General features: G+C 42.6%; 2 protein-coding genes across 9 annotated transcripts in view; one reads left to right on the plus strand and one right to left on the minus strand.

Moving 5' to 3' along the window:
* The window catches only part of cdk5rap2 (CDK5 regulatory subunit associated protein 2), a 30,919-nt gene extending 13,574 nt beyond the window's left edge, over window positions 1–17,345 (plus strand). For 2 of the 8 annotated variants that reach the window (XM_020621039.1, XM_020621043.1), the window contains 26 exons: window positions 958–1,098; window positions 1,220–1,329; window positions 1,467–1,610; window positions 3,870–3,965; window positions 4,100–4,287; window positions 4,374–4,725; window positions 4,832–6,398; window positions 6,592–6,693; window positions 7,111–7,259; window positions 7,658–8,058; window positions 8,207–8,451; window positions 8,750–8,801; window positions 10,247–10,419; window positions 11,492–11,839; window positions 12,338–12,463; window positions 12,583–12,699; window positions 12,877–13,066; window positions 13,615–13,736; window positions 14,127–14,339; window positions 14,448–14,537; window positions 14,654–14,916; window positions 15,084–15,242; window positions 15,340–15,478; window positions 15,686–15,732; window positions 15,861–15,915; window positions 16,569–17,345. In XM_020621039.1, the coding sequence (XP_020476695.1) occupies window positions 958–1,098; window positions 1,220–1,329; window positions 1,467–1,610; window positions 3,870–3,965; window positions 4,100–4,287; window positions 4,374–4,725; window positions 4,832–6,398; window positions 6,592–6,693; window positions 7,111–7,259; window positions 7,658–8,058; window positions 8,207–8,451; window positions 8,750–8,801; window positions 10,247–10,419; window positions 11,492–11,839; window positions 12,338–12,463; window positions 12,583–12,699; window positions 12,877–13,066; window positions 13,615–13,736; window positions 14,127–14,339; window positions 14,448–14,537; window positions 14,654–14,916; window positions 15,084–15,242; window positions 15,340–15,478; window positions 15,686–15,732; window positions 15,861–15,915; window positions 16,569–16,690 (5,711 nt within the window). In that variant the 3' untranslated portion in view covers window positions 16,691–17,345. The remainder of the gene's footprint in view (window positions 1–957; window positions 1,099–1,219; window positions 1,330–1,466; window positions 1,611–3,869; window positions 3,966–4,099; window positions 4,288–4,373; window positions 4,726–4,831; window positions 6,399–6,591; window positions 6,694–7,110; window positions 7,260–7,657; window positions 8,059–8,206; window positions 8,452–8,749; window positions 8,802–10,246; window positions 10,420–11,491; window positions 11,840–12,337; window positions 12,464–12,582; window positions 12,700–12,876; window positions 13,067–13,614; window positions 13,737–14,126; window positions 14,340–14,447; window positions 14,538–14,653; window positions 14,917–15,083; window positions 15,243–15,339; window positions 15,479–15,685; window positions 15,733–15,860; window positions 15,916–16,568) is intronic. The other 6 variants (XM_020621042.1, XM_020621047.1, XM_020621041.1 and 3 more) reach the window with 6 other exon arrangements.
* Window positions 17,346–17,443: 98 nt separating this feature from the next.
* nup188 (nucleoporin 188) overlaps window positions 17,444–18,009 on the minus strand; it is a 15,982-nt gene continuing 15,416 nt past the window's right edge. Inside the window, 1 exon segment of the mRNA XM_020621050.1 lies at window positions 17,444–17,820. Within this exon segment, the coding sequence (XP_020476706.1) occupies window positions 17,659–17,820 (162 nt within the window). The 3' untranslated portion in view covers window positions 17,444–17,658.

Consider the following 18,009-nt stretch of genomic DNA (forward strand, 5'->3'; position numbering starts at 1 on the left):
AGCAGTTAGCGCCTTGGGCCAATTGTGACATCAGGACACTGCCTTGAGACTGATTACACGTGTCACTGCATGCTAAGGTAGTTGCCTAATCCAGATTAATTCATTGTGCATCCCCATGTATGTGCGTCCTTGCCTGTGCATGCTACAGGCAAGTACCCACACCCACGCCTGCATAAAGAGAGCCAGTTGTATAAATAGGTCAGCTGTATGTAACAGGCCACTGCTCACATTCACATGGTTTGCAAAATGTCCCAGTGCTTACCACTGATTAAGTATTCACATTACTTGTTTTGGTTATATAAGCACTATAATTTGCAAATCATATGTGCGCGGGATAAAAAAAAAAAAACACACACAAAAACATGGTGTATATTAATTTTTATGAATGCAGTTACTGTAGTGGCAGATTCTATGCTTCATTTAACACACCACAACCATTTGACTGCTACATTTCATCGCTTAAATTTTGAGAAATGATTTCTGTTTATCTGTAGGCATGACAAGGTGCATCAAATGCATAATGAAAGAGAATTTTCTTCAAAAAGCATACCAACTTGTTTTGTTTAGTCATTAGGCAAAAATCTATAGCAAGATTTGATTTTTCTTTTTGTTTGAAATTACATTAAATTTGGTCACAATTTCAATTATCAGACGTTTGATTTTTCAGAAGTACCCATAAACTATTTTCATTTTAATTTGGCCTTTTAAGAACTGTATGTAGTGTTATGTAAAGTCTGTGCCTCTTGACTTAGTTTATTCATATGCTTTGCCAGAGTTGTACTGTTTTGAAAACTATTGCAGTACAAGGGCACGCAAAGCTTTACCTGAAAATAACACAGCATGTAAATAATTAACATTCTGGTTTGCACATTAAATAGCTTCTCTGGACCACAATGATGTTACCTTGTGAAGTCAGCCAGAGACATGGCAGTGAGTTTCCCCTCTGTATCTTTTTAGGTAAGGATCTCATTGATCCTAAAGAAGTTGAGAGCATAAGGCATCAGCTTGAAGATGCACAGCGCTGGAATGCCTCTCTGCAGGCTCGCTTAGGAGCCATCCAGAACCGTGGAGGAGGGGTTGGTGGAACCAGTGATGGTGGTAAGACCTGAAAAAATAAACCGGATTTTACATTTCAATCTGTGCAGCAACATATTTCAAGAGATTTGGTGGATTGGAGTCCTTTTGTTACTTGTGACTTAATATTTTTTCTGTGTTTTAGGTGACACTTTGAGTTTTATTGGTGATCAGACTTCCTACATGAGTATATGTGTGGAAGAGGGGCACGATAACAGCTTGTCTCTTTTCTCTCCACAAGAGCTCAAACAGAAGGTAAATTACTGAGAAAAATTAAGTGTGTTATTTCTCAATCTTATTGTTATATAGCTTCATATAAATAAACTATATATTTAATTAGTGGGTCAGTTCCCTCAGCAGAATGGATAAAGGTGTATGCTTCTGGGCTTTAGGTGCTAGAGCTGCAGGACTCTGTCAGCAGACTGCAGGCATTAAATGGCGAGCTGCAGAGCCGACTGACACTATTGCAGATGTCAGAGCATGACTCTTACAACAAGGAAGACAAAGAAGTGGCCAGCAGTAGCCCTTGTAAAAAGGTTAGAAGCCACAAAAGACAGCTGCAAATTGAGGAAAGTGGACTTGCAGTTATGGCATCAAAGTTTATTAAAGTGCCCATGGTATGCTTGCTCATTTCCAGCCATTTAATGTTTAATCTTGGATACCTCTAGATTAGCTTTGCACCCATCATAACTCCAAATAGTCTGTAATTATTTCAGAATGATAAAACTTGAGAGCCTCCTCCTGAAAACGAGAGGATAGTTTGTGAATTCCCACAGCTCCTGCTGCTGGTGTTGTGTTGAAATATGTTTGCCCAGCCTTACAGCAATGCTCTCTACAGAAACGATGCATTAATGGACATGCGTGTGTGTGTGTCTCTCTCTCTCACACACACACACACACACACACATATACTGTGTTTTCGTTCCTTTTGGGGACTTTACATTGACTTACATTCATTTCTAATAGACCTGTCCTAACCTTAAACCATGTTGTCACCCTAAAATTCAGTGTGGTCCTCACAAGGAAGGCCGAGTCCCCACAGTGTGAGTATGTTAACAGGTTTCGGTCCCCATAATGTAAGTAATACAAAGGCACTCCTGTACACACACTCAGATCACCTACTGTTCATGAACACCGGTGTTTCGGCGTCTGTCTTTATTGCACACTCTTTGTGTGTTGGAAACTGTGACTGTTTACAAATACCTAGCAGTTTGTGCATTGTGTTTGCTTGTTTCCTGGCATTTCTCCACCATTATTTCACCTTTGTTTAGCTGCATATGCTGTATGGGATTGAAAACCAAATGAGCCTAATGGATCCACAAGGCATGGCACTGCGACCCGTAAATTAAGTCCCACAGATGTGCTTCTGTAGATTAATCTTTCCGCTCATGGGCAATTATTTTGGCAGTGACGCTGAGGCATGAGGCTGATTTGAAACAATTACAGCCCAGGTTGGGCAAAATTAGCTCATTCATTTCCCAGGGCCGCTGATAATTGAGAGTGAGGGCATTTTAGAAAGCAGCCAAGGGCTAATTGGTTTTTAACATCAGCATGTCCTTCAGCCAACTTTAGGGTTAAAATCTCTTAGTAAATTGTCTCTCAATTGTGTTTTCTATCAAGAAAGATATTAGTCAGGATTTTGTATATGGATAATTAAATTATCTTTGAATTGCTACTGTTTGTTTTTTAAATGTTATAGACTATAGAATGTCAGCTACTTTATGCATTACCACTGTGCTAACCTTCACAGCTGGACAACTTTTATCACCGGAGTTGTTCCTCTGCCATAACTCTCATGTAACTGCAGTTCTCTTCCTTGTCTTGATGTCAGTGGCCTCTATCTCCTCCTTTGGCCAGCTTATTATGCCAGCGGGGTACCTGATGACCGGCAGGGCGTAGGTGTTGATTGCCCGGACTTTGTTCTTCCAATTCAGCTGACTTCTCAGGACTTGCCTTACTCTCTGCAGGTACTTGGTGGTTGCTGCTTTCCTTGCAGCCTCTTCATGGTTCCCATTTGCATGCAGGATCCCAATGGTATGGAATGGTAACGAGGAGAGGGAAGGTAGTCAGAACTGAGGGGATTATACTACCAGAAGGCAGCATAGCAGATCCCTATATATATATATGACCATTTAAAGAAATCTGTAAACTATCATGTAATAATTTACATTGTTGGGGGGGAAAAGTCTCACAAGCGAGAGTTTATGAGAATTGTATAAACAGATTTGCTTCTGCATAGACGTACTAGAACATACACCTCATATTTTGAGCTTTAGGTCATGTTTAAGATGATAACTCACCATTGTAACATTGTAGATAAGTCAGAAAATGAGGAAAATCATGCCATGGGCTCTTTAAGACAGCTTACTTACGATTTATTAGAAAATCTTTGCACAGCATGTCAACATTTAGCAAATACTTGATGAGTCATGTCGGGGCATTGTCTAACACCCACCTTTTAAGCTCCTTTCTAACCTTTGAACTTACATCTTTAACCTCTACTCTGTCTAGCCTGTTACTAATGTCTCTGCTCTGTGGTTCTGTGTGTCGTATTTCTCTAACAAATGTGGTTCTTGTCTGTAGTAGAAGATACTCTCTCTTTCTATCCTTCACCGTTCTTAATCAGTCCCTTTTTTTTCCATCTCCGTGTCCCATGAAATGATTTGCCATGCCACATTAGACGCATCATGCCATTCTGCTGTTGCTGTGCAACGTTTTATGCATTTTGTTCCTCTCATTACGCTTTTTTTACCAAGCCACATGTGTCATACTCGCCTCCCATCCCATTACTCTAGCAGCTAGAGAAGATGCAGGAGACACAGCTTTTGATTCACAGTAACAAGACGCACCCCTCCAGTCAGGACAAAGAGAGCCAGACAGACATCAAGCAGGTATCAAACAGATGATCATTTACTAAACTTTCAAAAGCTTTTGAGGTGTTTTAGGACAAATTTCAATGTAAATATAATGAGAAATTCCATTTCTTATATAAGTTTTCCTGTCTTTTCAAATTACTCCTTTTCAGATGGTGTTTGGAAAGCTGTTGGATGATGAGAACATGGACAGTGGCCTTGGCCAGAGTAGAGAGCACACTCAGTCTGGCAACAACTCGATAGAGACTGGAGAGGGAGATTCTAGGGAGAAGAACATAGATGTAATGGCACTTAAATCTTTGCTGACTGACTGGGGGGCCACATCAGTTTTGCACCTTAGGTGGGTCTTTTCTTCAGCAGTGTCCAGATCCTGTTCTTTATTTTTACTGCAAGTGTCAGTGACTAATCAAAATACCCTTCTTGCAGAGAGCAGCTGCTCAGGCTTAAATCGGAGAATGCGGAGCTGCGGGGTCTCCTTAAAGAACAAACTTCTACTGAGTGCAAAGAAAAAGAGAACATAGATGCTTCAGGAAACAGCACTGAGGAACAGGCTGAATTGAAACAGAGCATGGAAACACTGCAGTCTGAGTCAAAAGGTCACTCTAAGGTCATCAGGCTGCTAAACGAAAGCAGAGAGAAGATGTCTAATGAGGAGTCAGAAGGAGAGACCCCTGTCACTTCTGAGTTAATTGTCAGCACCACAGAGGTGATTGAAAGTTCACAAAGTAAAGGCCAGTCACACAGCAAGAGGGCAAAGCATCATGTTGCAAGACATGGGGTACGTTTTGTACAACAAAAGTAATAGGACACACCACATTGCTCCTTCCATAAAGTCAAGCTGTCACTATTTTTAATATCTGCTGTTATATTTATATCGATTTTAGGTTGGGGTCAAATCTCGCCTCCCTGTCCCTGTGAGGCTGAGAGTCGGAACTAGCAGCAGCAGCAGCAGCAGCAGGCCTTCTGATGATAACTCTCACCCTCTGAAAACTGACACACTTCAGCGCCTGCATTTGGATGGTGTCTGTGGGTCTGACCAACAACTTCATGCAGAATGTGACTCCCCCATGTCACTCCAGCAAAGCACTTCCCCTTCTTCCACACTCAGATATGCACATTGCAGTGGCAGTTCAGTAGGGTCGAACGAGGGCAGTGAAGCCGGAGACACACTGGATCACATCCAGGCTGACTCTGCTCTTTTCACTCAGCTGGAGCTCCTCCACCAGGAGTGCCAGGAGAAGGAGGCCCTGATCAACAAGCTCACTGAGCAGCTTGAAGAGCTCCATGCTCAGCTACAGGAGAAAGAACAACTTAATATCCAGTATGTGGAGGCCTTAGAGGCTGCACAGTCCACTATTGCTTACTTGACTGCCTGCAGTCTGGAGAGCCAAGGAGGATTTGGGTCACACATCAGTTTGGGCACAGGCTCTGGCTCTGTGGGTTTAGATGCCGCCCTCCACAGTAGATGCATGGAGCTACAGAAAACCCTGCAGGAAAAGGAGGAACGCAACAACCAGCTTATAGAGCTTCTGAACATGGCAGAGCACGCCATCTCCTCCTCTGACAGCCATGGAAAGAATCCAGAAATCACTGGTCTTTGCTTAAAGATAAAGGACACCTTAAAGCAGGTGAATGCGTCCTTAAATAGAGCGAGCACAAGAAGTGTTTTTGGAAACACTGAGGACTCTGTGCAGGAGTTGCAACGACATGCAGACTCTTTACAGGAAGCACTTTGGGAGCAGAACAGGCTTAATGCAGAGCTGCAGGAAAAACTGAGAGCTGCAGATGCTGCTGTAAAACAGGGCTCCAACAGTAACAGTGCTGGTCAGAATGATAAATGTTCAAGACTGATAGCAGCAGAAAAGGAGTCAAAGGAAGGAGTATGGGGCTTTGATAATACCAGTTTGAATCGGGAGATGACTGCAGTTCTGATGAACTGCCTTAGTGCAGCAGAGACTGCCATTGCCTCTTTGACAGCACACTGTTCACATACTGGCTCCTTGTCTTCTGCTAGATCATCACAAATCAGCCCTGATCTACAGATGAATTTAGACAGACTTCAGGCAGCCCTGCAAGAGAGAGAGGAATTGAGAGGACATATTCAGCCAGCCACCAAATCTGGCAGCAGTCAATCCACCACTTCAGCTGGTACAAAAAGACAACTTGACCCAGAGCTTCATCAAAATCTCTGTCTCCTCTACAAGATTTTCAGTGATCTCTCCCAGAGGATTTCTGAACTGCAGGTTTCCCTCCAAGAAGAGAGGAGCCATAGACAGGAGAGTGAGGCCCACAGGACAGTGCAGGATGGAAAGGCGCTGCCTTCAAGTGTTCAGGTCCAACTAGAGACTCTCCATAAAGCCCTGAGGGAGAAGAAGAAAGCATGTAAAAGCCTGGAGGAGAAACTGGCCACTGCTCTTACTAAGACACCCTCTCTTGAAACTGCACACAAAAGTAAGCTAACACATACTGAGTTGCTTGCTTCAAAAATTCCAATTTGTATTAGTTTAGTCATTCTGGAAAGGTATGTCTGGTTAACATTAAACAATTTCATTAGTTCAAATCAAACGCCTTAAGGAGAGAGACAAGATTCTGTACATGTTAAATGATTTCTACCTAACCCAACATATATTACCTCTAATGCCAGCTCTGGAGCAGGATGACAAAGGCGTGCAGGTGGATTTGCAGGACCTGGGTTACGAAACCAGTGGCAAGAGTGAGAACGATAGGGAAGAGAGCAGTAGCACAGGTAGATGGCCTATAGACAGCATGTCTGTCTGCTGAGTGGACACTAATCTCAGTGTGGATAGATTCTCTCTACATCTCTGCATGAGGAGTGAGCAAAGGCAACTATAACACATTGTTGGACCTTAAATAATGTTTTATGTTTGAGTCTTGTAACCACATGCTCTCTTTTCTGGTTTTCACCTGGGGTTTCTCAGCACTATTCCCAAATTTGAATGAGCTATCAGTACTCTGCATTGATGAATTCTTGCATGGTTCCACTCTGTATTTGGGAACGTCTTTCCAGCACTTAATAACCCTTCACTTTTATTTCTTGTCACTTTTTAAATGATTTATTTCCTCATGTGGCACTATCACCTTCTGCTTTGCAGAACGTTTGTTTTTTTATATTTGAGTGTTTCTGTGTCCATTGTGTTGCCAGACATAGAGGTTGGTGTGAAGCCTAGTTGCAGCGCCTCTAGCCTGCCTTCCCTGCTGAAACATGAACAGGCCACTTTCTCATCTACTGAAAACCTGGACTCAACCTCCAGCACCCCATATCCGAGTTCTCCAGCTCTGAGCTCAGCCAAGGTATTCAACTTATGGTTCACTAAACCCCTCCCTTGAATGACAGCTGTCCATATGTCACATCATAGCTTATGGTAGCAGAGTTATCTAGCAAGCTACAGCTAATAAAATCAGCTAGTAGCCAGTTTTGTTGCTGGCAAGAGATGAGAACCTCTGCATGAAACTGAGGTCCTGTGTTTCCAAATTAATATACATTTTGCTGCTGTTGTGATTGCAAACTGTGTTTGTACCTTGTGAGAATGGAAAACTCGAAAGGTATAGAAACTAACTAAAAGGAGCAGGGCTTAGTGGTTAACCATTCACACACTACAACTTATTCAGATCATTTGCAGCTGTAAAAATTGTGAAACACATATCAATTTTTATCTTTGTTTTTTTGTTTAACTTCTGTCTCTTTTCAGGTCAGTTTGAAAGGCCTGCAGGTCTTTGATGAGTATGGGGTGTCTGAGGACCCTCTCCAGCTTCAGGCACAAGTCAGAGAGCTGAAGGTCCAGCTAGAAAACCAGACCAAACTCATCCAACAAATGCAAAATGTTCTACGTAGAAACTCCCTCTTCAGTGACCTTGTTCCCAACACTTCTGACCCATCCATTGTCAAGGATCAAGGGACACAGAAGCAGGACCATAGCCGAGATAGAAGCTACAGAACTGAGCAGCTGAGCGAGAAAAAGGAGGGAGAGACCCAGGCGATTAAGTCTAAAACCAGCCATGTAAATATGGATGTGGAAAGAGAGAGGACGCCGAACAGAAGCATGAGTGAACAGCTGCAGCAGACCTGTAGTCGCTCTACATCACCTGCAAGGTGCACAGTCTGTTTAGTGCATTATAATTATTAGACTATTTTACTCTGGGTGAAATCTGTGCAGTCATTTTGTAAATCAAATCTTTACTCACGCTGTCAACTGCGGTATTTTTTTTCTCTGGTTGCACTTGTTCTGTCGTCTCCACAGACTGGACTCCCTAGTGCAGTCACAGGCCAGGGAGCTATCACAACTGAGACAGCAGATCAAGGAGAGCCGCAGGCTGGGAGCCCTGCAGCGTCGACAGCTGGAGGAGCTGAACAAGGCGTTTAAGGAGCTGCTACAGGACAGTAAAGTCGACCACTACATGGGAGAGGTGGTCAGAGAGCAGCTGGACAAGAGCCTGAGCCTTGTGGACAGGCTGGAGGGACGGCTGGACAAAAGTAGCTGTGATGGTATTTTTCATTCCTTGTCCTTGAAACAAATAGAGCTGATCAGAACCACGCAGCATAGTTAATTATGTGATGTCATTTTATTTGTGATATATTACAGTGCTAAAACACAAAACTCCAGCCAACATGCATGCAAGTGAAGAATGATGTTGAGCCATTGTCTGCCAGGGCAGTAAATAAATCAGAATTTAAATATTCAGTAAAGTAATTATGATAGACTGTAGAGAAAGCACATGACCAGTCATTCATAACTGATTTTTACAGACAGGTCCTTAACAACATCTTTTCCTCTGTCATCTAGGAGAACCTCATCTGGATAATGAGAGTGTGGCGGCTCTGGAACTGTCTCGCAGGTTTGTCAAACCCTTGTATTTGCTTATTGTTGAACTCTTAATTAAATTGCCTGTTTTCAATTTGACACATTTTTGACACAACATTAATCTCAAAGTTAGGTTTGAGCTGTGCTTTAATGATACGATTAATTGATTAGTTTAGAATTTTAGGAAAAGTGCTTATTCTAATCCACTTTCTGATGGAGAGTTCAATGAGAAGACTGACTCAGCTCTAGCTATAATATAAGGCTAGAGACAGCAGCTGCTGGACAAACAGCGAGATTGACTGTCAAACGTTAACAACAACAAAAACAGCGCAGATGAGATTTATTCTGCTAGTTTTGTATCTTTCTTTTGACTGATTCTGTGTTTTAAGTCATATTGTACGCGTTACTGTCGGAGATTTGAGGTTCATTGGCTGAGCTGTTTTGTCTCATGACCCTTTTAAACACCCCCACCCAGCCAGTTGACCCTGGGCAGCGCATGTGTTGTTGGATTTGAATAGCTTCCTGCAGTGACCTGATTTTTCTGTGTCAAGCAAAAAAGTAAGGTTACATTGCTCCTAACTGAGCCGCTGCTGTCTCAGTCATCAGGGTATCAACACACACTCCATATGTCAATCTTCATCCATTTATGTCCTTGCAGCAGTGCCTTGCAGAGTATGTATGTGCAATTTAACCCTCTGAACAAAATTTATAACACCTTGTTAGCACTTACATTTTTTTTATTACCCATTATTTACAGGAAATAAATGATCAATGATCAATGATCAAGTGCATTTCCTTTATGTTTAAGTGGGCATCAGTGATTCTAAAAGTTGCTATTTATGGTTTTTTAACACAGTAGCATTGCTTTTATGGCTATATAATCATGTGAAGACTTAATATTTCAACAGCACTTTGGTAGAATTAGATTAGAAAGTTAGGTTGTGCAGTGATAGAAGATGTACGTTAATCCATATTACAACTGATGTGGGCAGTCTTGAGGAGCTTCAGCAGGGATCACAGTCACTGCTGTCCTATGAGGAGAACATGAGAGAGTTTGCTGACAACCCTGCAAGAATCCACCAGGAGTTAGATAATCTGCGAGTGGAGCTAGAGGGCGAGAGAGAGCTGCTGCAGCAGCATGTCAACCTCCTTGTCTGTCAAAACCTCACCCTGGTTGAATGCACCAGAGAGCAGATGGACCTGTGAGTGGGTTTTCTACAGACAGCATGACGTGTGCTGTGAACTCCTCTTTCATATTTTCCAGCTGTGTGTTTCTGATGAAACATGGGAACATGGGTATTTTTACTTGGCCTGTTCTGCCTTCAGTGCTGTTTCTCAAGTTGTTCACATTTTGTCGCTCTGCAACACACAGCCAAATGATGTGATGGATAAAACCCAGCTCTTGGGTGATTTTAAAGACTGAGCCATCCCAGGTGGTGTTAAAATGACTCATTGCTCCTCCTGTTCCTGCTCCCCCAGGTTAGCTAAAGAGCTGCAAGAGAAAAACCATCTGATCCAGAGCCTGCAGAGCCAGTTAAGAGGTCAAAGTCCCAGCAGCCACCACAGCTCTCACTCTGATCTGTACTACTCGGACAGGACTGCCTCCTTCTGCCACAGCAGTGCCGCCACACAAGGTGCTAGTCAAGCTCACGGTAAGTATTTCCAGCTGCAGTATTTAAACATAGTGTCAATAATGGAATTTATTTGTGAATGTGTGTGAAAGTCAAGTCCAGTTACAGTGTTAAGTGTCAGATGCTGGGCTCAGCCAGGTATAGTATGTGCTAGACTAGGATCAACTCAAGTTTGCTCCATTAAAAATTTATTTCCTCCTACCTTCTCTTGCCCCAGTGGTATGCCATTGACATTAATCAAGTCCCTGTCCATGGGCCCAGCCACTCTTGTCAGAGGCCGTGGCACTTATTTTCCACTCAGATCCATTCTGTTGAAGTGAGTCATCTCGCAGGACAAAGCGTGCCTGCCAAAGTCTGAGCAGGTGTTGAGTTTCAAGTCCAGCTTCACTTGGTTGCATTATTCAGTGGTCCCTCTCCAATTCAATCTCCAAATTGTGTTTCCCTAAGTAAAAGAGACAGTGCAGACTATGAAAGAAACAAGTGAAGCATGTGAATATGTGAGAGATCCTGCAGAGGGCCCTGTCAACCCTAACTCACACTTCTCTGTGTTACTACATTGTGTAGTTGCAGACTCTTCTCCCATTTACTCCTGACATCATAGTGATTCTGCAGCTGCTAGTGTTAGCATGCAGGCTAAGAATGACATTCTGGTTTACTGTCTCCAGCTATAGTTCCTCAGACATGAGCTCAACGCTGAATTAAATAAATAAAATTTAAAAAATTGAGTTGTTTGACTCAATTTTTAATAATTTTATTTTTAAAACACATTTAAAAACAAGTCATTGACCAAAGTGCTGTACAAGAATAAAGAAATAAATGAATAAATAAAAATTAAAACTGAATTAAAGAATCATAAACAAAAGACAACAGGGTAAAAATAAATACAGTTACATAAAATAATTCACATTGCTACAATAGGGCTACAAACTCTGGTAAACAGGAAAAACCAAACAGTAATAATGGTTGATGATGGGAAACAGGTGTTCCACACAAAAACACAGAGAAATGGATCAATTAGTAGGTTGAATATGTAAGTTTTCATTTCTCATGATTGATTTATCTACTTGTTCCTGTGCTTCTGTACATGTTTAAGGCCAGCAACCCCCCACTGTTTGGACGGGAGCAGCTGTCTCTCCTGTAGGAGGAGCTCAGGAGGAAAGTGCATCTGGTCACAGGGACACTGCCAGCAGACTGCAAGGCCTGCAGAGGGAGAACGGACGACTGCAGGAGCAGCTGAGGAGCAGCGAGGAGCTCAACGCCAACCTACGCAGTGAACTGGACCTGCATCGCTCAATTATGGCCCAGGCGAGCTCCGACCATCAGGAACAGGGTCAGAACCATGACCAGGAGGGGTCAGGGCCTCAGATGGAAGCGCATGAAGGAGAGACAGACATCAGCTCACAAAAGAATGCTGCTGAACAGCCTCACACAATGAATTCAGGTAGGTGATTACTATCACAGTACGTTTAGATTTTCTATGTTTAACATAATGGTATTATTGAGAACAGCATCTTTTACACAGCAGTGGTTCAAATTAAGGGAGCAAAATTAAATTTATTAATCACGTTTATTGAAAACAAGCAAGTTATGTATTAAAGGCACACACCACCAATTTTAGATATAAAATTTGGTTTACTCGTATTCTGCCTGTGAAAGCAGATGGATAGTGTTGTTTGTGGTTCTGGAGGGAGGAAGAGAATCGGAAAGACTTTGAAAGACTTGGACATTTACCAGGCAGGGAACATCTAACGAAACATGCCATCACAGCAGGAAGTGTAGGTTATAGTGGTTTTGTAATTTGACAGATAAAAAGGGCTAAAAGCTGAGAAAACCCTTTTAAATCTGCCTGATATAAGTCCTTCACTTTTTTAACTAAGTGTAATATTAAATCCTTTTGAAGTACCCCTCTGGTTTAGCTTTGTCCATGTGGGTCTTTCAGATGTACTGGCAGAACATCTACAAGAGATCCGAGCTTTGCGACAGCGCCTGGAGGAGAGCATTCGTACAAACGACCGTCTCAGGGAACAGCTGGAGAAGAGACTCTCGGAGGTGGAGAAGGACCCAGGTATGTATTGTCCTGTTCTGTTTGTCAGTGAAGCTGGGAGGAAATTCTGCAAATGCTTTTCTCTCATCCAGTTCACTTACTGTATCATTTGGAGACTGACGAGTATGCATGTGCTTCAGCAGCTACCAACATCTTCATCCATGGCAGTGAGGAGCAGGGTCATCTGGCCAATGAGATGAGACTCCTCTGGGTACAAAACCAAGCACTGAAGGAACAGCTCAACTTGGTGTCTAGAGGTAAAACACTTTTGTTTTTTTTTTAGAAACTGATTTGAGTATAATGGAGACATCTTCAGTCAGAGAGGCAAAATGTTTCCATATACCAATCCCCTTCTGGCTGATAGTGTTTTAGGTTTATTAAATACATACTCTATCCCTGGTATGGTGCTTTAACATGAACGTTTTCTCCTCCAGACAAGCAGAAGGAGAATGAGAAGCTACAGGAGACTCTGGCCAGGCGGACGGCCAAACTGGAGCAGAGCAGGAAGGAGTGTGAAGTTCTGAGGCAGGAAAACAACCGACTGCAGGAGAGGCTGGAGCAGAGCAGCCAAGAAAAGTCACAACTGCAGGATTCACTGCACTACAGCAAAGAGGAGCTGCACAGGTACACACACGCAGGTGTATTAGATACACTTTTACAACAACTCTGCTGTTCCAGCCTGAAACTACACAAAGCTGCTTACTTACCAATGTAAAGAGTCTTTACCATTACACCATACTATTAGTACAAAATCATACGTATCATTTGAAGGCTCATCCATGAACACAAGTGTGCACGCACCATAATGATGGTATGTAGCCTCTTGCCCCAGTTGCTGCTGTCACAGCTGAGTGAGGCCAATACCTGAAACCTGGAGTTGAGTTTACTGTCAGATCATATCTCCTCTCGCTTTCCTCACCTTGTCACTCTGTGCATGTAGCATGTGCACTGTTTATATTAGGCTCACTGGTTGTTGTTTTGAGCCATGTTCACAAAGTTTTATATTTATTTATTTTGCAAATTGATTTGACTTTTCACTCAGAATTTACAGTCAATTGCCAGTTTATGAAGCACACCTGGCTAAAATGAATGCAATCTGCTACAACAGACCAGTCATTTTATTCAGTCTTCCCATCATTAAATTGAATTTTCTGTGCATTGGGTGTTTCCAGGCTGGAGTATGAGGTGAAGCTCCAGAGGCAGCAGCTGTCTGACTCCCAGCATCTCCTCCAGTCACTGAGGGTGGAGCTGCAAGTTTATGAAAAGATGAAGACAAAAGATCAGAAACACAAAGGTACTGCAGGTTTGTTTGCCAGTACAGCAACTGATATTAGATATTGCTTATAATCATTCAGAGACAAGGCAGTCAAGCTACTGCTGCAAATCTTCTAAGTGTTTATCTTTCCAGCCTGTATCAGTCTTTGTAGCCAAACCTAGATTAGATCATATCGGTTTTGGATTTGATACTGTTGAAAGCCTTATGCAGAGTAAAAAGCTCTGCCCTCAAACTGTGGTATTATGGAGTGGGGTTCTGGGGTACCGACAGATATTGATAGATGCCCTTTCAAATTGTCTAATCACAGTTGTAAAGACCCTGATATTTTTCCCCCAGTGTTTTCTGCATCTTGTTGGTTTGCTGCAACACTAATGAGATGGTGTTTCCTTTATTGTACCTTCTGAGTAGAATCCAGTGAGACGACCCAGGAGCCTGTCCCCACCCCTTCCTCCGGCTCCGTGGACCTAGGTGAGCTCCTGTCAGAGATCAGGCACCTGAGGCTGCAGCTGGAGAGAAGCATCCAGACCAACACGGCACTGCGACAGAGACTGGAGGAGCAGCTGTTCAGAGGAGCCAACCGCTCTGAAACCATTAACATCAACTACCTGCTGTCCTCTCCAGGTAAACATAAGGCACACACTCATGTGCTAATATCCCATGGCACAAATGCAGAGGCTTGTAAACACACAGCAGTCTGTCAGGTCAATGTTGGTTTTACCTTTTTCTCAGATGAAGGGGGCAGGTCCCTGAGTCGTGAAGGCTGTGATTCTCAGCGTTACTCATTTCAGTCTTACAGTAAACACATCGGTGTCCACCATGGTAAGAAAACCTCACAGTCGGCCTGATGTTTGATCGTAGCAGTAAAAACAAGCTAATTCAGATTATTAGCCTTGTTATCACGCAGTATTTTAAAATATATGCTTACATCTTTTCAGATGAGAAACGTCATGCTGCTTCAGAGGAGGATGGTGGCTCAGTCAGCAGCAGCTCTGGTGACAGCATTTCTGGTGCTCCCTCTCGCCTGGTGCCGGGCCACCGGATGTGGGCCAGTCGCAGCGGTCGCCACATTTTGGGCCTGATTGAGGACTACAGCGCCCTCCGCAAGCAGATCTCAGAGGGTCGTAAGCTGTCACGCAGCATGGACACACAACTGCAGGAGTGTCTGCACACACTCAGACTGCAGGGCTCTGACAACAAGGTACGTTTTAGACACTTTGAGTTGTAGTTAGTGTTGTAGTGACTGATAATAATGGGAACACAGTAACTGATTGTGAAGGTTGTTATAAGGTATTTACTAGTTATTAAAATTAGACCCACCATTCAGCAGTTTGCACAAATTATATATATTATACCTATTGTCAACAGAGCCATTGTGTAATGGACCAGCAGCATGTGAAGAATCTGTCGAGCAGCGTGAACACAATGCAGCAGGTGTTGGAAGAGGCCGCTCGCCTGCTCAAGCTGCTGTGGAGAGTCTCTTTGCCAGCTGGAAACACAGCAGGGCACAGCAGCAGCATCCAGCAGGTAGATATTCACAAGTACATACTGTACTATACTGTATCTACCCTGTACAATTAAGTATCAGTGGATCAAATTTTGACCTTTTTATTCTCCAAATCAGGACGAGCTGCTGAAAAATGAGATAGCCAGACTGAAGAGCCAGCTGTCGCAGCAGGAGAAGCTGCTGAGTGGAGCCGTCAAACGCCTCCGCACCACTAACCAGCTCAAAGAGGGAATGGAGAGGGTCATCATCGATCAGTGTATGATTATTTTGTTTTAACAGCTTGTACTGTATACTAGACAAACCCATTACTCAGTTCAAAATTAATTGGCGGCTGTTTTGATAACTGAAGTCATTTATCAACACAAAATGTCAAATATTGTCTGGCTCTAGCTTGTCACATGTGGGGATGTGCTACTTTTCTTTGTGTTATTGTAAACTAAATGATTTCCCCCCTTTTATACAGTGTCTTTAACTCACGGAGTGTTGAAGAAGGCCAGGGGCAATTTAGAGGTGAGTTTACCCACACAGCCACACAGCCAGACTACAGTTGAAATGTCAAACTGTTCTTTTTCAGCAGTGAACTGATTTCCTTCAGTGAATCTTTCTTCTTCTTCTCATCCTCTGTGAAATAATGATAGACAAATTACTGTGCCCTCTATGGCCTGAAAGGCCTGTGTGGAGGACCAGACGAAGGTTAGTGTGGTTCAGGTGCAGGCTTCTGATTGATCTCATGCATGAGGTTCTCGTGAGTTGGTTTCAGCTGTTGCATGAAGCAGAAACCAACATTTGAGTTCTTTGTACATTGAGGCGTTGTCTATTTTGGTCAGAATTAATTGAGCTGCACCAAAAAACCTGGAAATGTAATATGTTGTGTTCTGAGTGGAAAAACGTGCATTTGTGACGCATGATAAGGAAATGTTATTCAGCTAGCATTTTGGGAAATACACTTAACTTGATCTCTGGCAGAGTTGTACTGCATTCTCAAATGAGAATTTGGGAAAGCGGCTAGTCTGGATCAGTCCAAATTACAAAAATCCACTGACTAGTGTCTCTTAACATTCACTTCTTAGTGGCAGTTATTTTGATTTATTTAACATTAATGTAATATGTTTAAAATTGTTGATAAAAAGAAAGCCAAAAGCTTATTCCCATTATAGCCCTGTTATTCTTTCAGTTACTTAGCTTTAGAGGAACCGGTGCTTTGGATCCAGGCTAGTGGTTACCCTGTGTTTTCAGTCTTTATGCCGAGCTTGAGGCTGTAGCTTCACATTAAATCGACAGATGCACGACCCTGCATGTCTAAGTTGAGGCTAAAAGTTTTTCAGCACCTGCCCTGTGTGTTTCAGGAGGTCCCAGTCGGTGGCCAGTAGGGCACACCACAGACGCTCAGCCTGAGCAGAGGCCTGCTCCTGTTCGTAGACGGGCCACAGACTCAGAGGATCACAACAGTGACAACTCTTTGTACTGACCCTACTAAATCAGCTGTTTCAATGCCCTACACTGCTTTTGATAATGTAGGTACCCAATGTTCATTCTGTCCAGCTGTGAAACTGTCACCTTAATCTCCAGGTAGCAAAGCCTTTTTGTACTATAACTGCACAAATCCTGCCTAAGAATTTGATTCATTTTAGGTACTGAGTTTGTTAAAGTTTATTTTTTAAAGAAGAGCCTTTGTAAATTTCTGCAATCTAAATATTTTTCCTCTTTTGATAATGCATAAGAACATGTATTTTATTATCAGCTTACTGTTTTTACCTTTTCACCTGTCAGTTTGTAATAGGATGGTTCAGTGTGATCAAAGAATTATGTGCAGATGCAGTAAAAAAAAGTTTAATGATGAAACTAATTGTGGTATTTAAGTCCCTTTATTAGCATATAGTTTTTTAAAAGTATAAATCTTGGCAGCTGCTTCAAAATGCAAACATGGGTAAGCACAGGTTTAAAAAAACAGCCAAACTCAAATCAAGACCCAGATAAAGTGAAGTAAATTAGAAAAGGTCTAAGTTTTACAGAGGAAGACTTTCTGTTACCCATTCATGGAGAGAGAATAGCCAAAAGGTCAAATTTGTTAATTAGCATTTAAAACGTCTCTGGCCGTTACGCATCATCAGTGACCTATAAAACTAGGCCGTGGCGAGCTGGATCACAGTCAGTGACTGACGTTTAGTAGCACCAAGATCTCCTCGTAACAGTAGCTTCTCATTGGCATTTTTAATGTTAACACTTTGTTATAACTGTATTTGACCACAACCAAAGAGTTAGGCCATTAGATTAAACTCCAGGTCAGAAATCTGTGCCATTTGAAGGACTAACTGTACACAAAGTTAACGTTTTCTGTTTGTACTATTGAAGATGTAAAAACAATGTTTGTTTTGTAACTGAACAGTGAGTATTTGCATGGGGGGGTGGCTCTGCATCTTGTGCTGGAAATTACATTCATCTCTGCACAAGTCTGACAAAGGCCTGGACTAGTTGGATGATCGGCTCCTGACCTTCGTGGCTCACCTTGGAGCCCGGTGTGGGCGGTTTGGACTGGGTGGCCGGAGACGAGGGCGAGCCCCTGCGGAAGTGGCGGGACAGGCTCGAGAGAAGAGTGCTCTGGAGGGGATGAAAACCAGAATCAAAGACGTTAGTTAAAATTCTGTAAGTAGATTATAAAGGATAAAGACGGTGTTATTTTAAATATCTCGCTTTCAACAAATCCCAGGAAAAACACCAGGGTTTTTGCATAATTCAGTTAAGTTTAAGACCATTGTGATACTAGGTTTATGACCACACTGCTTAATC

The sequence above is a fragment of the Monopterus albus genome, unplaced genomic scaffold, assembly GCF_001952655.1.
Source record: "Monopterus albus unplaced genomic scaffold, M_albus_1.0 scaffold253.1, whole genome shotgun sequence".
In the NCBI taxonomy this organism is placed as follows: domain Eukaryota; kingdom Metazoa; phylum Chordata; class Actinopteri; order Synbranchiformes; family Synbranchidae; genus Monopterus; species Monopterus albus.